General features: G+C 68.1%; 1 protein-coding gene across 3 annotated transcripts; it reads right to left on the bottom strand.

The window, feature by feature from the left end:
• Positions 1 to 434: 434 nt before the first annotated feature.
• Positions 435 to 17,951, bottom strand: SP1 (Sp1 transcription factor). Of its 3 annotated transcripts, XM_083853832.1 has the most exons (7): positions 17,796 to 17,951; positions 16,185 to 16,279; positions 14,290 to 15,543; positions 14,007 to 14,208; positions 5,119 to 5,287; positions 4,191 to 4,390; positions 435 to 4,076 (listed from the first exon to the last, which is right to left on the bottom strand). In XM_083853832.1, exons 1-7 carry the CDS (start codon positions 17,800 to 17,802, stop codon positions 3,757 to 3,759), a joined length of 2,247 nt encoding a protein of 748 aa, XP_083709958.1. In that variant the 5' UTR covers positions 17,803 to 17,951; the 3' UTR covers positions 435 to 3,756. The 3 variants fall into 3 exon arrangements, with proteins under 3 accessions (XP_083709958.1, XP_083709956.1, XP_083709957.1); XM_083853830.1 differs by having other exon boundaries at positions 14,007 to 15,543; XM_083853831.1 differs by lacking the exon at positions 17,796 to 17,951 and adding an exon at positions 16,646 to 16,687 and having other exon boundaries at positions 14,007 to 15,543.
• Between the last annotated feature and the right edge of the window lie 689 nt (positions 17,952 to 18,640).

The following is an 18,640-nucleotide window of genomic DNA, read 5'->3' as shown; positions in this document are numbered from 1 at the left end:
CTCAGGGCGGCCCCAGGGATCCCAAAATTGGCTTCAGAGCGGCCCCATAGTCCCCAAGGTAGCCCGAGGCTCCCTAAGGTAGCCCCAGGGACCCCAAAGTGGCCTCAGATTGTCCCCACAGTTCCCAAAGTGGCCCCAGGGTCCACAAAGGTGGCCTCAGGGTGGCCCCACAGAACCCAAAGTGGCCTCAGAGTGGCCCCAGGGACCCCAAAGTGGCCTCAAATTGTCCCCACAGCTCCCAAAGTGGGCCCAGGGTCCCCAAAGGTGGCCTCAGGGTGGCCCCATAGTCCCCAAGGTAGCCCAAGGGTCCCCAAGGTAGCCCAAGGGTCCCCAAGGTGGCCCCAGGGTCCCCAAAGGCGGCCCAGATCGTCCCCAGGGTCCCCGAAGCGTCCCCGGCCCCGCGCCCCAAGTGAAGCCCCCGCAGACGGCCCAGACAACGCCAGCGACTCGTGTTTATTACAAAAGAAGTCGGTCACCCCGGATTTTTACAAAGGAGCCAAAAAACTACAATTTTCATCTAGTCTCTTTGTACAAAAAAATAGCACTTTGAAAACGGGGGCTCGGGACGGCGGCCACCGGAGTAGAAAAAAGCTCGGCCACGGCCAGAGGGAACAGTCCGGGCACTGGGGGGGTGGGGGGGTTATTGCCAGCTGGGGGGGGGGCACAGGGCCCGATCCTGCGCCCACCCCCCCCGTGCCGCCCCCCCCGGCGCAGGTGGTTAAAGCCGGCAGGGCGGCCCCAAAACCCCCGTTTTTTCCCCCAAAACCCCAAACCCGGGCGGGCAGCGCAGGCTGGGGGCAGCGGGGTGGGAGCTGGACCCCCCCTTCAAACTCCCCGCCCCCCCCCCGGATCAAGGCACGTTTTGCTTCCCGCAGTCACCGGAGGCATTTTGGGGGGGGGGGGGACACGGGGTTGGGACCTGGGTGCCGCAGAGCCTCAATGGGACAAACTGGGCCGAACTGGGACAAACTGGGCCGAACTGGGTCCAGCTGCCCCCTCCCCAGCGATGGAAGCACCGACGGCTCCAGCAGCGTCACCCCCACCCCAAAACCTCCCCCCCGGGACCCCAAAATAATGGGGGGGGGGGGCAGCGTCCCCCTGCCCCCGGCGTCTCCTCGCTGCCGGCCGCGTTTCCATAGGAAAATTAAGCTCCATCAGCCCAAAAAAGCAAAAGGGGGGGGGACAAGGGGGGGGGGGGGGACACGGCACCGGGGTGCTGCCACGGCTTTGGGGGGGGGGACACCAAAAACCCGACGGCAAAACCCTGCTGGAGCTGGGGGCCGCGGGATGGGGTTGGCACTCGGGTCCTGGGGGCCCCCCCAGGGCTGGGGGGGGGGGGGGGAATAAATCGACGCTTAAATTAACCAAATCCTGCTTTCTACTGATTTTCTGTAGCTTCCAGTATCGGGGGGGGGGGAAGGGGAGGGCCGCGAGGCGCCGGGGGGGCCTCATAGTGCTTCACAGGTTATTAAAATACAAATGCGTAAAGTTTCCTATATAAAAATATACAAATGCAAAAATATAATATCGGGGGGTGGGGTGGGGTGGGGAGGGGAAGGGCCGGCCGGGGGGGGCGGGGGGGGGGCGCCTCGCTCGCCTCCTCCCTCCCTGCAGGGCTTTATTTAAAAAAAAACAGAAAAAAAACAAAAAAAAAAAAAGGAAAGAGGGTAAGGAGGCCTTCACGCTTCACAGTTTGGCTGCGTTTCCTCCAGCCCCGGGGGGGGGAAGCCCGGCGTGGATTTGGGGGGGCCCCCCCCGCTATAAATTTGGGGGGGGGGGGGTCCCCGGCTCCGGGAGCGCGCCCCCGCCGCGGGGCAGACCCCGAAAAGCGAGGACGGGGCTGGGGGCAGCGGGGGGGGGGGGCTCGCCGGGTGATGCTGAGCGCGGTCCCCTGGTGGTCCTGGGGGGGAGGGGGGGGCACGAAATTCCTCCCAAAAAGCCCCCAGAAAACGCCCCCCACGCACGGGCCGGGAGGGGGAAGGTGCCAGGGCTGCCCGCGGCCCCCTCCTCTCCCCCCCCCCCCAGTAACCTCAGCTCCAAACCATCCCCACCTCCAAACTGGGGCCGGTTCCCACCTCCGGGGGGGGGTTCCCAGGGGTCCCCCCCCCCCCCCCCCCCCCGCCGCCGCCACCTGCTCGCTGTCCGCGCCTCGCCTTCCTCTCGTCCCCGCTCTGCTCGGAAACAAAGAGATTTCACCCCAAAAAAAAGCTCCCGCCTCGGGAGCCGGGGGTGCTCCAGCTCCGCGTCCCCCCCGCCGCCTGGTTTTGGGGGGGGGGAAAGGAGCCGGGCCCCCCCCCCCCCCCAGGGGCTCCTTCCTGGCCGGGAGGGAGGGAGGGGAAGGGCAGCGAGGGGCTGCCAGCAGGAAGAGGAGGGTGGGGGAGGAAGAAAGGAAGGGGAGCGAGCCGGAAAAAGCCAGGCGGGGGGGGGGAAGGAAAAAAAAGGAAAAAAAAGGGTTTTCCCAAATCATCCCCATTTCGAACACCCGTTTTTGCAAGCCTCGAGGAAGCGCGGCTGGAAAGGGGGGAGGAAACAGCCCCCCCCCGGGGGCGGAAACGCAGCGCCCCTCGGCCACCGGCCCCCTGCAGGCATGGATTTTGGGGGGGTTATCGGCATTCCCGGGAGCAAGGACGACAAAAAAATGCATTTCCTGAGGTCCCGGAGGGCCCCCCCAGCCTGTGTCCCCGTGTCCCCCCCCCCAGCCCCTTCCCGGGTCCCAGCCCCTCTCCGACAGCTCGAGTGAACCTGCACGAAATCCTTTCCGAAGCGCTTCCGCGCGCTCGGGGGATAAAAAAACAAAAAAAAAGACCAAAAAAAAAAAAAAAAAGGAGGAAAAGGTTCCTCGCTGCAAAACAAAAATCAGAACTTCCAGGGAAAAAGGGGCGGGGGGGGGGGGGGGGGAGGGAGGGCAGCTGGTTTTTACAAGGGGTGAACAAAAAAAAGCAAAACCTCACCCAAATAATTACAAGGAAATTAAAGAACAACCTAAAAGCAAAGCGTACAAAAAAAGACCTGGGGTTGGTTGGTTGGTTGGTTTTTGTTTGGTTTTTTTTTGTTTTTTTTTCTCTTTTTTTAAGGTTACAACGAACGTAACGGCGGGTCTGAGCCGCGGCTCGGGCACTGTCCGAACCGCCCCAGAGGGTCAACCTGTTCCGAGATAAGGCATCAAAGGGACCAAGCCATGGTCGCAGCAAAACCTCTCCTCCCTCAAACGAAGACATTTTATATTTTTATATATATAATAATAATATAGAATCTTTTTTCTTTCTTTTTTTTTTCTCCCTCTTTTTTTTTGTGTTTTTTTTTGTTGTTTTTGTTGTTTTTTGTTGTTTTTGTTGTTTTTGTTGTTTTTTTTGCTAAAAATGTATTCCAATGATCGTATGCTTTTACCAAAGGCATGATGGCATCGAAGGCTAGCTACGGAGGGGCAGACGGACCTCGGGGAGGGAGGGCGGGGGGGGGAGGGAAAATAATAATAATAATAATAAGAGGGTCAAGCCGAAATTAAAAAATATATATATATATAGCTCTGGCCTTCGTGCGTGGTCACCGGGCCCCGGAGGTCGGCCAGCTCACGGAGGGCTGCGATCCCGGGGAGGAGGAGCTGGGCGTTATAGTGCTGGGGGGGCGCGGGGGGACGCGCCCGGACGTCACCCCCGCGCTGAGCGTCGCCGCCGCCGCCGCCGGCTCCGTCCCCGCTCGCCTCTCGGCCCCGCGCCGCCCGGCGCCGCCGCCGGTGCCCGCGTCCCGCCCGGGCCCTCAGAAGCCGTTGCCGCTGATGTTGATGGACTGGAGGTCGGCCACCTGCATGACGTTGATGCCGCTGCTGGCCAGGCGGGCGATGCCCTCGGGGCAGATGGCTTCCATGGCCACCATGTTGGTGGCGATGAGGGCCGAGGGGGTGGGCCCGCCGTTGCCCTCCGCGGCCGCCCCCGTGTCCATGGGGACGGCGGAGACGTTCATGGCCACGCTGTTGGCCGCGCCTCCCTTCTTGTTCTGGTGGGTCTTGATGTGCTTGGAGAGGTGGTCGCTCCGCATGAAGCGCTTGGGGCACTCCGGGCAGGCGAATTTCTTCTCCCCTGCGAGCGAGAAAGGAGGAAGGGGTCACGGGGAGGGGGGTTACAGGGTCCCCCCCCATCCCACCCGGAGCAGGGGGAGGGAGGCAGCAGCCCCGGCGCGGCCCCGAGCCCTACCCGTGTGCGTGCGCTTGTGCCGCTGCAGCTCGTCGGAGCGGGTGAAGCGCTTCCCGCAGAGGATCCAGGTGCAGATGAAGGGCCGCTCGCCCGTGTGCCACCGCAGGTGAGCCCGCAGGTGCGAGGTCTTGCCGTACACCTTGCCGCAGCCGGGGATGTGGCAGATGTGCTGCTTTTTTTTACCCGGATCCCCAGAGCTCCTGGAAGGAGTCCGAGGGTTACAACGGCCCCCGAACGCGCCAAGGGGGGATCGGACGACGTGCTTTGCGCCCCGCGTTCCCGTCACCGCCGGAAAAAAGGACGGGGATCTCTTGGGAGAGTCCCGAGGAGGGCACAAAGATGAGACGGGGCCTGGGGCAGCTCCCCCGGGAGGAGAGGCTGAGGGACCTGGGGCTGTTCAGCCTGAAGAAAAGAAGACTGAGGGGGGATCTCATCAATGTTTGTAAATACCTGAAGTGTGGGAGATGGAGGGGTTTGGCCAACCTCTTTTCAGAGGTCTGTGGGGACAGGACAAGGGGCAACGGCCACAAAATGGAGCCCAGGATGTTCTGCACCAACATGAGAAAGAAATTCCTCCCGGTGAGGGCGACGAGCGCTGGGACGGGCTGCCCAGGGAGGCTGTGGGGGCTCCTTCTCTGGGGATACTCAAGGCCCGTCTGGAGGCCTGCCTGGGCAGCCTGCTGTAGGGAACCTGCTTTGGCAGGGGGGTTGGACCTGATGATCTCTCGAGGTCCCTTCCACCCCTACAATTCTGTGCCTCTGTGAAAAACCCACCCCCAACGAAGGGGAGCGGCCAGCAGCCGTGCCACCACACCCCGGGTGACCGGGTTCCATCCCTCGCCCCCGAGATGCGCCCCTAAACGCGGCTCCCCCTTCCCAGGTGGGGCCGCAGAGCGTTTTGGGGCCGCGGAGGGGCCCCCCCCCTTACCTTCCCTCGCTGTCCTTGCAGTAGGGGCAGGTGCAGGCTTCCCTCCGCACCTTGCGGCCCTGCTGGGGCTGGGGGTCCGGGCTGGTCTCTCCTTCCTCCACCGCCGCGTTGTCGTCGCCCAGCCCGTCCCCGCTGGCGCCGTGGAGGCCCAGCTGGGCGCTGTGGTCACCTGGAAGGAAGCACGGGGCTTGCTGCGGGCTCCGGCCGCGTCCCCGAGCGGCACAAGGGGGACGAGAGGCGCCCCCCGTGCCCGGACCTCGCGCCCGACGCTGAGCACCCAGCGACGGGCAGCACCCACGCCCGCAAACCCTCCCGGCGGCAGCCGCGGGGCCAAGAGGGGGAACCCCTTCGCCTTGCCAACTTGAAGGAGCAGCGGGAGGTTGTAAATCCCTCGGCTCCCCGTGGGATTTGAGCCCTGGGAATCCCACCGCCAGCTCCACCCCCCCCCCCCCTCGCGCCACCCCGCACCCGGCGAGCGCATCCGAGGCAGGAGCCGGGTTCCCGGCACGGACGGACCGCGCACGTCGCGCCCGCCACCTGCCAACTATTTCAGCTATTTCGGTTCCCCGAGCACAGAAAAGAGCAAAAAAAACAAACAAACCTGTAAACCCAGCAGCGCTGCCTCCTGCCCAGCGCCCTCCGTGCCACCTGCGCCCGCGTTTCGCCGCCTCCCGCCCTCGCCTTCCCCCGGCCGGGGCCATTTGCCCTCTCCTCTCCCCGCAGGCAGCCCCGGGACGCGCCTCCTCTTTTCGTTTTTTCCCCTAAACCGCCTCTTTTCCCCTCGATTTCTGGGCTGGGCGAGCCGGCTCGCCCTTCCTGACACCTCCCCGCTTTAAACCCGACGAAAGCAACGACCGACAGCAGCAAACACGCGGAGCAGACGCGGGCCCCCCCCCGGCAGACCCCCAAAAAAGACATCAGTGAATAAATGAGGCCGCAGCAGCCCGGCCCTCGGCAGCACCCAGCAGCTCAGCCAGGACCGGCACGCGCCCCGTGAATTACCGCGATTACCGAACGGGAGACAGAGACGTAGATAAAGCTGAAAAATCAGCTGGCGCCGCTCACCGAGGGCCTCCCCCCCCCTCCCGAGGAGCAATTCCCAATTAGAGAAGCCGTCGGGGGGGGGGAAGTTTTTAAGGGGGGGGGAAGTTTTTAAGCCCATCAGTTTTCATTGCCGTTTTATCGCCCTGCGCTTCTGCTGGCGCCTAATTGCTTCCCCAGCAGCCCCGCGCGCGCTTCGCCAGCGTTTGATTTCCCTTCGAGCTCCGCTGCTCCATTACTTTCACGCCGCAAAGCTGCGGCGGGCGCGGGGACGGCGGGCTGAGTAATCGCTTTTCGGCAGCGATTAACACACGCCAAGCGGGCTGGCGGCACAATTTAGGGCCGCAGCATCCTCGGCTTGCTCCGAATTCGCCTCTTTCCTCCCGAATTTCCTGCGCGCAGCAGGCGGGGCGGAGGCGGCGGCGTGCGGTCGGTGGTGGCCGAGCCACGGCACGCGCAGGCACACGGGCGGCCTCGCTCCCGGGAGCAGACGGCGCCGCGCTCTGCCCCTCTTCCCCCAAAATCCCCTCCCGACGCCGTCAGGGCTGGTCCTTCCCCCAAAAATACCCCGCCGGGGCTTTCCTGGCCGGCTCCGAGGAGGCGTTAAGGGGACGGAGCGGGGCGGCCAGCGCTGCGCAGAGCCGCGCGGGGACGGCTTTGTCACCGAGAGGCTGCTGGGGACGCCGGGGACGTGGCAGTGTCCCGCTTCACCCCACGTGGGGCAGGGACGGGGACCGGCTTCCAGCTCCTCTCTCCGATACCTTCAGCAGCGAAATTTGCTCTAAAATCCTGTTGTTTTGGGTTTTTTTTTCTCCAGGTGGCACGCCGAGAGGTGCTGGCGCTGACGAAGGAGCCGCCTGTGACTTCTGGTGGCCGCGCGCCGGGCGCTCCTCCTGCACCCGCAGGGAGCTTCACAACCCGGCGAGGCTCGGGGCCGAGCTCCGTTACCAGCAGGTGTCAGTGGTGCCCCGGGGAGGCTCCGGAAAGAAGAAAAAGCACCCAAAAAAAAGAGATGGGAGCAGCTGCAGCGGCTGCGATGCCCCGGCTCCGATGCTCCCCGCGAGGACCCGCGCTCGTCCGGCGGGAGGAGAGCTCTGCCCTCGTCCTGCTCACCCGCAGCAGGGCTGGGGTTTGGTTTCTTTCTTTTTTTTGACAGCTTTCTAAGCCTCGCAGCTACCAGACCAGAGATTTCCCATCGCACACGCACCGCCCTGGGCGAGCTGCTGCCAAAAGGAAGGGGAGACACGCGCGCCACCCCCCGCAAAAAAAAAATACGGAGGGGGAGAATCCAGCACGGGTACCTTGGAACCGCTTCCGTCTTCCAACAGGCAAAAGCCTACGCAGCGTTTTACCGTCTGCTGGCACGTCATACGGAGGGGGAAAAAGCCCAAGTCTTCCTTCTGCTAATCTACGGCTCGCATCTAATTAAGGTATAAATAAATTACGGCAGGGGAAGACAGATCCTGTACGTACACGCTTCATTCTTCACGTACCGGGACGCGCCGAAGCCTCCAGAATATTGCAGCTCCAGGAGAAAACTTGGCGGCGAGCGCCCAGCCGGATAATTTATGTTTATTATCTCCACTAATATAGATTACTTCTAAGACTAAAGCTTTTGTGAGGGCTGCCAAGGCCCCCGGTCCCCGCTCGGGTCAATGAAGCCCTGAAAAAAAAAATCGACGAGCAGCAAGAGCGAGGGGGTTCGGTGAGGATTAAAATGAAGAGACCCTGCGGGGCGCAGGGCCAGGAGGGACTCGCCCGCGAGGGGACGGGGCAGGGGCTGCCCCCGCTCTGCTCCCGTGTGCGGCTCGGCCCTGGCTCGCTGCTGTTGGCCGGCATTAAAAGGCCAAAGCGCCGAGCTCCTGGCTCGCCACGTCCCTGAGACAAGGTGCTTCTTGTCCTCTGGCCGCTCGTCGGAGGGAAAAAAACCCGCTCGGGTTGAGCGGTTGTATTTAGCAAACCGAAAGGAGGGGAGAAACGCCCCGCGGGCACGGGACGGGGCGGTTTTAGGGCCACCCCGGGTGACCTTGGGAGGGGGCCAGGCGGATGGGGACAGGCGGACGGTCAGGCGCAGGGAGGAGCTGGGGGAAAAAAAATGGTTTCTTGTGCAAACGCCGCAGCGCTGGCAGCTGCAGCCCTGCCGAGCACGAGAGGAAAGGGGGGGGGATAAATCGCTGCCATGCACCAGAAACCAGCTTCGAGGGGGGGGGTAAATCACCACCACGTACCAAAAACCAGCTTCTGGGGAGGATAAATCGCCACCACGTACCAAAAACCAGCTTGTGGGGGGGAAAAAATCGCCACCACGTACCAAAAACCAGCCTCTGGGGAGGGTAAATCGCCACCATGTACCAAAAACCAGCTTCTGGGGGGGAAAAAATCGCCACCACGCACCAGAAACCAGCTTCTGGGGGGTGTAAATGACCACCATGTACCAAAAACCAGCTTCTGGGGAGGGTAAATCGCCACCACGTACCAAAAACCAGCTTCTGGGGAGGGTAAATCGCCACCACGTACCAAAAACCAGCTTCTGGGGGGGAAAAAATCACCACCACGTACCAAAAACCAGCTTCTGGGGAGGAAAAAATCGCCACCACGCACCAAAAACCAGCTTCTGGGGAGGGTAAATCGCCACCATGTACCACAAACCAGCTTCTGGGGGGGGAAAAATTGCCACCACACACCAAAAACCAGCTTCTGGGGGGGGTAAATGACCCCCGCGCACCACAAACCAGCTCCCAGGCGCGACGCGAAGTTTTCAGAGGCCGTTTTCGGGCCGGGGCAGCACAGCCCTGCGGCACGCAGCCGGGGCCTCGGCGGCCCTCCCGCGCTTCCTGGCGGCGGAGGGCAGACGGCGGGCACGCGCCTGCGAGAGCCGGAACCCAACCTGCCCGGCAGCTCCGCAGCCCTCCCCGCTTCCTCCTCCTCGTCTCCTTCGTTTGTTTTTCCGGCAGAGCCTGCCGTGGGCCGGTGCTCGCCGCTCTCCCCAGGGCACCCCAGCGCCGTCCTGCAGGCGGACGGAGGAGAATTGAATGGCACGAAGTACGGTTTGGGGAGGCAGGCCCCCCTGTTTTTCTCTCGTTTGATTTCCTCGCTCGTTTGCCAAACGAGTTCATCCGCAGCGGAAGCTGCTCGCGGGAACTTGCCGGGCTCTGGCTTGGCAATTCGGGGCCACGGGCTCCACGTGGGGAGCTCCGAGGTCGGGCTGCGGCACCCCGAGCGATCGCGCCTCGCTCTGGGATTTAACGACCCGCGAAGCCACGCAGGGATTTCCGCAGCTCCTTTACCCGGAGGCAGTTTCTGCGCGTCACAGCAAGCCCCGCTTCCTTCGGGAGGAGGAACTAACCCCGCACGGGGCCGCGGGTCTGCGGCCGCCCAGCCCTGGGCCAGCCTGGAAGCCACCTCCTGCCGTCCGCAGAGCCGTGCCCCCCCCCCCAGGACTCACCGACCACCTTCGGCACGCTGCGAACCCAAGCGCGCCGCTCCTCCGCCCTCCGAATTCCCCCCCCCGGGCTGCCGTGAAATTGGGGTTTTGCCCCTCATCCTGCCAAAGCCGGTGCCCCGGTGCCCAAGGGGAGGCCCTGCCGGAGCGCCCTTGCCCTGTGGCACAGCGAATCCTACACCGAAGCGCGCCGAAAAAGAGATGGGGTTGGGTAAGGGGAAGCAGAAACGGCCCTAGTGATGCGCGAGGAGGGCCGGGGCACACCCAGGGAGGCTGCGGAGAGGGGAAATCCCCGCTCCTGAACCTCCGAACCTCCGGTCCCACCTGCAGCAGGGGATTCGTGCCCGTGCCCTGCGCCACGGCCCAGCCAGAGGCCCTGGGCGAGGGGAAAAGGGGAAGGGGAGGGCGAGGGGGGAAGAGGAGAAGGGGAGGGCGAGGATAAGAGGAAGAGGAGGGTGAGGATAAGAGGAAGGGGAGGGCGAGGGCAGTGCCGTGCGACAGCCCCGAGCCGGGCGGGGAGCCCCTGTGGCAGGGAGTCCCGTGCTGCCGGTGCGCAGCACCCAACCAGTCCGACCAGCACCGCTGCCAGCGCGCTCCCAGCCCCACCGTGGGGAGGAGGAAGAGGAAGGAGGAGGAGGAGGAGGAAGAGCAGGGCCGCCCCACGGAGCCGCCCCCGAGCCCCTCGCCGTGCCGACGGCAGCTTTGCGGGGGGCAGGAGCCCCCCAGGAGGGCCGCAGCCCCGCGGGGGGATCGCTCCTGTCGCGACGGGGCCGAGGACCCCCGGGGACCCGCGCGCCCCTCCGGCACCGCTCGCTATCGGGGCGAGGACAGGGCTCAGCCGAGGAAGCCGGGGGGGGGCGCTTCAAATCCAGCCCGGCTCGGGTTTAGAGGAGGAAATTTCACAAGATAATGATTTTCTGAAGTGATGTCACGGGATGGGGGGTGGGGGAGCGAAACGAAAACAATTCCAGCGCCTCGAGGAGAGATCCTGTCCGGGCTCGCCGGCCCGAGACCGACTCTGATTTTCCCCTCCCCTCCGCAGCCGATGCCACGCGGGTGGCTCGCCGGGGCCCTGCTACAAAGCCGCCCTTAAAAGCGGCAAGCGGGGACGGGCGGGGGACAATCGGGGCCTTGTGGCAGCGCCCCGCCGCCCGCCAACAGCCCCGGGAGCACGAAGGCACCGCCCGGGGCCGGGGCCGCGCTCGGCAGCCGGGTTTCACGGGGTTCCTTCCTTCACCCGGGCTTCTTCCTTTCCACGGGGGCGTCCTCGTGGGGGGGCTTTTTCCTTTCCCAAGGGCGTCCTCGCGACGCTCGACGCCGTGCTTCGGCCACCAGCCCCCATCCAAGCGCCGGCCGGAGCCTGGGAACGGGGCTGCTCCTGCCGAAAGGCCCCGGGGCGGGCGATATCCGGGGCTCGGCGTGAACGTGGCTCCGGGTGGGGGGGCTCACCGCGGCGGGGCCGGTCCCTCGGTGTCCCGGGCTGTCCCTCGGGGGCACGGGGACGAGCAGGATCCGTGCGAGGCGCGGGGACGGCCGCCTGCTTCAGTCTTCGCCCGCCGGCGGGGACAGACCGGGCTCGGCAGCGGGACGAGCGCGGTGCCACGGCGGCGTGCCCGGTGCCACGGCACGGGAGCGACCCCAAAATCTCGCTCTCCGCATCCCCAACGGAGCCACGGGGCCGAGGGACCCTCCCCGGGGTGGAGGAGCCCCTTCCGAGGGCTTGGCAGCTTGACACCAGGCCAGGGCCTCGGACGAGGGCTTCGGCTGCAGCGCTGCCCCACCGGGAGCCGCGGCTGCCCAGCATGTACCGGGGCCAGGCAGGGCCCCGTATGTGCCGGGGGCTGGAGGAGGGCAGGGACCGGGATTTGGGGCCGAGCCGCCCGGCTGCCACGGCTCGAGGACAACGGAGAATTCCCTCGGCTCCTCCTCCCCTACAACGAGCTCAAAAGGGGGAAGAGAAACCGCGGCACCGCGAGCTTCTCCGAAGCTCCCCCCGCCCCGCAGAGCCCCCTTCCCAGCACCAGGGGGGCAATCGGTGACCCTACAGAGGGCAGGCACCTGAGCACCGCAGCACCCGGAGCCCCCACGGCACCCAAAACCTCCTTTTTTCACCCCAACGCGGTCCTGGTACCCGCTGGGCTCGGGGAGCAGCGGCGGCACCGGGCGGGATTTTGGGACAAGGCCAGCGGGGCCGTCCCCTCCCCAGCGTGCCGCCCCTCGCCGAGCCGGCTGCGGGGCCTGTCGGGCCGCGTGCCGTCCCAACAGGGCCGCCAAACTCCCAGTTAACTCCCATCGCCTCCCAGTTAACTCCCATCGCCTCCCAGTTCACAGCCCAGCGAGCGCCGCGGAGGCGGCGGCTCGAGCAGGACGCCACGGGCTAATTACAGCACCAGGTGCTGCCTCGCTCCCACGGGCCAAAGGTTGCTTCTAAAAGCCCCCCTGTTTTTTTTTGGGGGGGTCCTTCCCCTCCTTGCTTTGCGGGGAGGACACCGAGAGGCTTCCCCCCGCTGCGAGGGGCCGGGACGGTGCCGAGCCTCCTCGACCCGCTGCCGTTCCCCCGGCCGGACCTCGACGAGGGTCTCGCTTCCCCCCCTTCGTCTCCCTCAGAAGCGGAGGAGCTTCATTCCGCTCCCAAAAAAAAACCCTCCCGAGCCTCTGCCTCGAGTGGGCAGTGGGCACGCAGAGCCCCGGGCGCAGGCGGCAGGCGCTCGCGGAGCCGTCGGAGGCCGAGCGCGGAGCTCGGCGCGGAAAATTCGGGGACGTTTGACCAGCAGGCGAGAGGCCGAAAGGAGCCGCTCCCTTAAACTGCCACCAGCGGCCAAACCACAGGGGACCCGAAAAGTTTGCAGCCCCCCCAGCGAGCACGGGAAACCTCATCCAGGCTGGATCCGAGGCGCGCAGCTCGACGCCGGGGAGGGAGCGAGGCAGAGCGGGGTGCTCGGCCCCGGCCCCGCGCCCGAAATCTCGGCGCCTGCCAGCCCCCGGGGCCACCCTGTGGGCCCCAGTGGGTCCCCGCGAGCCCTTCGGGAACCCGCAGCCCCGCTCCGTTCCTCGAGCCGAAGGACGCCTCCGCGCCCCGTCCTGGCGGGGGGCAGCTGCCGGGCTCGGCGGGCTGCGGCTCGGCGCCTGAACGCGCTGCCGGGCCGAAGGGGAGGAGGAAAACAACCCAAAAAAGAGAGAAAGAGGAAGAGGAGGAGGAAGAGGAGGCGGCGGGGAGCTTGGGGGGGTGGTCTCGGCGGCGATCCTCCCCGCCCCACCTCCGAGGGCAGAGCCAGGCGCGGATACAGGAACCGGGAGGCGCCCGGGCGCTTCTCAGTGCCTACAACCAGCCGGGCAAACCCTGGGGGGGGGGGGGGGGGGGCAAAGAAATGAGCCCCCCCCCCCCGGGGACAGAGCCCGTGGGGCTCTCATGAGGCTCGGGGCCATGAGGCTCAGCCCCAGCACGCCGCTGCCCGCGACAGAGCCGCCCGCGAGCCGGGGCTGCCGCCGCCACGGCCCCAAATAGCGCCGCGGAAAAACCCGGCGGCGCCTCTCGCGAGAGGGGGAGCGCCAGGCGGGTCCGAGCGACGCTCCTCGCGGCCTCTCGGCCGGGACCAAATCCAGCCGCGGGCCTTTCGGATGCAGCCAGAATGGTGGAAAAAAATAAAAAATAAAAGGAAAAGGAGCCTAAGAAACGAACCCGCCCGGCGCAGGAGCGAGCGGAGACTTCACGGCCGCGGTTTCGGCCCCGTCTCGGCGCTTCCACGTGGCAGCCGCGGGGTCTGGGATGGGGGGAGAGCTTCGGGGGGAGCGGTGGGAACGCGCCGTCCCCCCCCCCCCCCCGGCCCCCAGCTGGAGGCTAAAAATAAAGCGGCCGCTCGAGGCAATTCCCCAGGGCCTTGCCGCGGTTGTTTGCTTGCAGGAGGGCGGCGGGGGCTGAAGTTCCTCGCCGCCTCTCCCCGGGTCCCGCGCAGCCGGGGCTCTCCCTGCAGCCCAGCCCCGCGCCCCCCGCCCTCCCCGCGGCGCCCCCCCGCTGCCCGGACCCCCCGGGGGGGCCGCCGGGGCCTCGCAGCAGCCCGCGCTGCTCTTCCCCCTCAGCCCCGCGTCGAGGCCGCTCGGCGCCGTCCCTCCCCTTTCCTCTCCTTCCCCGCTCCCAGCTGCCCCCCGGGCTCCCCTCGCACCTGCTCAACCCCCCCGAAAAAGCCAATTCTACCCCAAACTATCGCTTTCGGGGTCTTCGAGCCATCGGCACAGCCTCGCTGCTTCCTTCCTGGGGCTGGCACGAGCGCCGGGCCACCTGCCGGCTCGACCCCGCCTCGATCATCCCGGCCCCGGCCACGCCAGCGCTGGGGCCCACGCGGTTTCTCCTCCCGTTTTCCCCCCCCCCCAGTGGCTTACGGGAAGGCAGCGAGCCGCCAGCACTTACCGGCGGCGTTGGCGATGGCCAGCGGCAGCCCCGGCAGCTGGTGCACCTGGATCCCAGAGGCTCCCAAGGCACTGAGGTTAATAGTCTGGAGGCCCGGCACGGAGGAGAGCTGGGCGGCGTTGACCGTGACGGTGCCGCTGGGGAGGGAGGCGATGGGGGTGAGCGTGGTGCTGGTGCTGCCCGTCTGGCCCAGCGAAACTCCCTGCATGGGGGCCAAGGTGATTGTCTGCGCCTGGGGGTTCTGCACCTGCAGGTTCTGGAGCTGGATGGTCTGCCAGCTCACCTGCCCGTTGGGCCCCACCGTGGGCGTTCGGATGATGATGGGCCCCGAGTTGGGCACGGCCTGGAGCTGCAGGTTCTGCAGGGCGTCCTGCGAGATGGCTTGGGTGGCGAAGGTCTGGCCGGAGAGCGGGGCGGTCTGCAGGGTCTGGATCGTCTGCCCGCCTTGGACCAGCTGCGGTTGGATCAGGATCTGCTGCTGCTGCTGCTGCTGCTGCTGCTGCTGCTGCTGGCTCTGCTCGCCCTCCTTCTGCTGCCCCGGCTGCAACGCCACCGCCGAGACCGGGCTCTGCAGGGAGTCCGAGCTGGGCACGCTGCTGGCCCTCTGCGGCGGCTGCGCCTGGACGTTGGTCCCCACGGCGGCGCCGGTGGAGAAATTCATGATGCCCACGTTACTGGTGGTGGTGGTGGCCGAGTAACTGTTGGCGGTGGTGAAAAAGGAGCCGGAGCTGGCGTGGGATGTGGCGCCGTTGGACGAGCTGATGGCGGCGGCGGCGGTGGCGCCCGAGGCAGCCGGCTGCGAGCTGCTGTCCGGCGAGCCCGAGCCGCTCAGGGTGACCGTCTGCGAGGTGGGGGCCAGGCTGGCGGCCACGCTGTTGACGGGCAGCAGGGTGATGTTGCCGTTGAGGGCCACGGGGACGTTGGCCACGTACTGGGTTTGCCCCGAGAGGGTGCTGTTGGCCAGGCCCACGCCCTGGATGGGGACGGCCTGCTGCAGCAGGTTGGGCATGGCGATCAGGTTGCCCGTCCCCGCTCGGCTCGTGATGATCTGCTGGTTGGCGCCGGGGATGATCTGGAGCTGCCCGGAGGCATCCTGCTGCACGTTCACCTGGGCGGGGGCGGCGGCGAACTGCAGCTGCTGCCCGTCGATGGTCTGGAACTGGGGGATGACCTGGTACTGGATGTTGGGGATGACGCCCGGCAGCCCCGTCAGCACCTGCTGGTTCTGCAGGTTGGAGGCGGCCGTCACCACGTACGGCCCCGCGCTCACCGGCCGGCTTTTGGAGGAGGCGTCGCCGCCGCCGTTGCCGCCGTTGCCGCCGTTGCCGCCCTGCTCCTTGGAGGTGGGCGTGCTGGAGCCGGCGGAGATGATCTGCCAGCCGTTGGCCGACTGGGCGATCTGGGCGGCGGCGGCCGTCAGGTCCAGCTCGCCGCCGCTCCCGCCCTGCTGGCCCTGGGAGCCGTTGGAGTTCTCGTTGGGAGACTCGATCCTGCTGCAGGTGGCCGCCAGCAGGGCCAGCGGGGAAGGCTGCGACTCCTGGGAGGGAGAGGAGGAGGAGTTAAGGGCGGGGGAGGCGGCGCCGCGGGCAGGCCGAAAATAAAAAAGAGAAATCGGAAAGGAAAAAAAAAAAAAAAAAAGAGAAGAAGGCAGGGAGGAGCGTACTTGGAAAAGATAAACACTCCTTCCTGAGAAAACCCACCCACAGCCGGAAAAATACAACTGCCAGCCGCTGGGCTGTCAGGCCGGGACAGACCCAACCCGCAGAGCAAAACCCCGCGGGAGGGAGGGCAGGGGAGGGAGCCCGGCACGCACGGCACGGGGAGACGGCTCCTCCGCCCCAGCGCAGGGGAACCTCCCCGCGGGAAAACAGCTCCCGGGCCACGCAACCGCTCTTGGGCAACCGGGAGAAGGGCCGGCCGGGGCTGCGGTGTCCGCTGGGAGTGTGTGTGTTGGGGGGGGGGGTGCGTGGGGCACGTTTTTGGGGGCGCCATGAGGATTGCAGGGCAGGCGCTTGCCCTCCGCTTCTCTCCCCGGGGAGAGGAGCCGGCGCCACGCTCGGCTGGGCCGGGCAAGCAGCGCGGCTCGGCCCCGGCCCTGGACTTTGTGCCGGGGGCAGAGCGGAGCCGCGAGGCCGTGGCGGAGGAGGCGGCGGCGGCGTTGTCGGGCCTCACACTCACCTGGCCCTCGCCGCCGGCCGTGCTGCCGTCGCTGCTGCCCTCGCCTTCGCCCTTCTCGGGCTTCACCGCAGCCATCTCATCGGGGCTCTCCTGGTCTGCGCGGGAGGGAGGCGACAGCGGGAGTTAGAGACATGTCTGGGGGGGGGGGGGGACACGGGGGGGGACAGGGGAAAGGGGGGGGGGGGCACGGGGAAGGGGGCGGGGGTGCTGCCGGGCTCCGAGCAGAGGGCGCTGCCAAGGGGAGGTGGCAGCGGGGCAGGGGGGGGGGGGAGGAGGAGGAGGAGGAGGAAGAGGCGGTGGCCCCGGCCCGGCTCCAGGCCCCGGCTCCTCCCCTCCCGGCCCGGGGCACTCCCCGGCCCCCCCCCCCGGCCGCCCCGAGCCTCCCCTTTCCCTTCCCCGCTGACCGGGAGCCTGCCCCCCAACCCCCCCCCCCCCCCCCGGGATCCACCCCCGGGATCCACCCCCGGGATTCCCCCGGGCAGCTCCAAGCCCCGGGGATCCTCCGGGAGCCTCTTCGGCCAGGATCCCCCCCCCCCCCCCCCCCCACGACAACACCCTCGCTGCCCCCAAACCCGCCGCCTGCGCCCCCCCTACACAACGCCCCCCCCGTGCCTCGCCCCTTCCCAAGGATATTTCCCCCCCCCCGGTTAAAAAATCCCCCCCCCCCCGCACGGTCCCCGACCCCTCCCTGCTGTGCCCCCCCCCCAAACCCCGGTGTCCTCTTCCCCGGTGCCCCCCCCGCATCAAAAGCCCGTGCCACTGCTGCTCCCCCCCCCCCCCCCCCCCCAGAAACCCTACTGCCTTCCCCGGCCCCCGATCCCCGCTGGCCCCCCCGGAACCCCCCTGCCCGCCCCCCCAAACCCCAGTGCCCCATTCCCCGGTGCCCCCCCCCCCTATTTCCCAAACCCCAGCGCCCCTTCCCGGTTGCCCCCCCCCCCAACCCCGGGGTCCCCGTTTCTGCCCCCCCTCGCTGCCCCCCTCGCCTCCCCCCCCCCGAACCCCTCTGCCCCCCCCAGAACCCCATTCCCCCCCTTCCCGGTGCTTCCCCCCCCCCGAACCCCGTTTCCCCCCCTTCTCCCACCCCCCGTTTCCCCCCCCCAAACCCGGGGCTCGCATCGCTGCCCCCCCTCGCTGCCTCCGTTGCCCCCCCCGACCCCCTCTGCCCCCCCACACCCCCCCGGTCCTCCCCCCCCCCTTCTCCACCCCCCCGTTGCCCCCTCCCCATTACCCCCCCCCGACCCCCGGGGCTCCCACTGCTGCCCCCCTCGCTGCCCCCGGTGCCGCCTCCCCGTTACGCCCCCGACCCCCGGGGTTCCCTCGCTGCCCCCCCCGCCGCCCCCCCCCCTCGTCCCCGTCCCCAGCCGATCCCCGCCGCCCGCCCCCGGGCCCTGCGGGTCCCTCCCCCGAGGCCGCCCCCCTCCCCCGGGTCCCTCCCCCCGAGCACAGGGCTTTCCCCCCACCCCCCCCCCCCCCCCGGCCTCGGCGAGGCGAGGCCCGGCCTCGGCGGGGCCCGGCCCGGCCCGGCTGCGGGGCGGGGCCGCCGCTTGGCCCCTCCGAGCGGGCGGGCGGGAGCAGAGCCCCTCGCCCCCCTACACCGGGCCCAGTCCTTACCGCTCATGGTGGCCGGGGGCCGGGCCCGAGCGGCGGCGGGGCGGGGAGCAGGGGCGGGCGCGCCCGGCGCGCTGAGGCCGCGGCCTAACCCCGCCGGTGACCGCCGAGGGGCTGCCGAGGGAGGGAGCCGCGCGCCGCGGCCCCGGCCCCGCCGCCCCGCCCCCGCGGCCCCGCCGGCCAATAGCGGGGCGCCGCGGGTGGTTGAGCGACGGCGGCCGGGGCCAATGGGGAGCGAGGGCGGGTCGGAGGAGGGGGGAGGCCGGGGGGAGGCCGGGGGGAGGGGGGCGGCCCGCGCGCCGCCCCCGCCGCCCCGCCCCGGGGGGGAGGGGGGGGGTTGAGGGCGGTGGCCAATGGGGAGAGGGGAGGGGGGGAGGCCCGAGCGGGCGGCCAATGGGAGGCCGCGCGGGCTCGCAGGGAGACCCCGTATGGGAGCGGCCGCGGCGGCGTGCGAGGCGGCGTGATGGGCGCGCGGCGCAGCCAATAGCGAGGAGGAGGCGAGGGGGAGGCGGGGCGGGGGCGTGACGGGCGGGGCGGGCGGCCAATCGGCCGCGCGGGGCTCTCCGCCCGAGAAGGCGGGCTCGCAAACTGACGGGCGCCGCGGCCTACCGCCGCTCGGAGGCGTCGGCCGCGGTCGGGCTGCGGGCCAATGGGAGAGGCGGACGGTCTCAAACTGGCCAATGGGCGGTGTCGGGAGGCGGGGCGCGCGGCCTGGCTGCGCCCTTGGAGGGACGGCTCGGCGACGCAGGGAAGGTGGTGGAACAGCCGCCATTTTAGGGCTGGCTCCGCCCCGGCCGCGGCCGCCGCTGTGCCGTCGGCCGGCAGCCCCCGGGTCCGGGCGGCGCCCC

The sequence above is a fragment of the Anser anser genome, assembly GCF_964211835.1.
Source record: "Anser anser genome assembly, contig: HAP1_SCAFFOLD_724, whole genome shotgun sequence".
Classification (NCBI taxonomy): domain Eukaryota; kingdom Metazoa; phylum Chordata; class Aves; order Anseriformes; family Anatidae; genus Anser; species Anser anser.
Note: the sequence above shows the minus strand (reverse complement) of the source record. Positions and strands in the feature narration are given on the sequence as shown.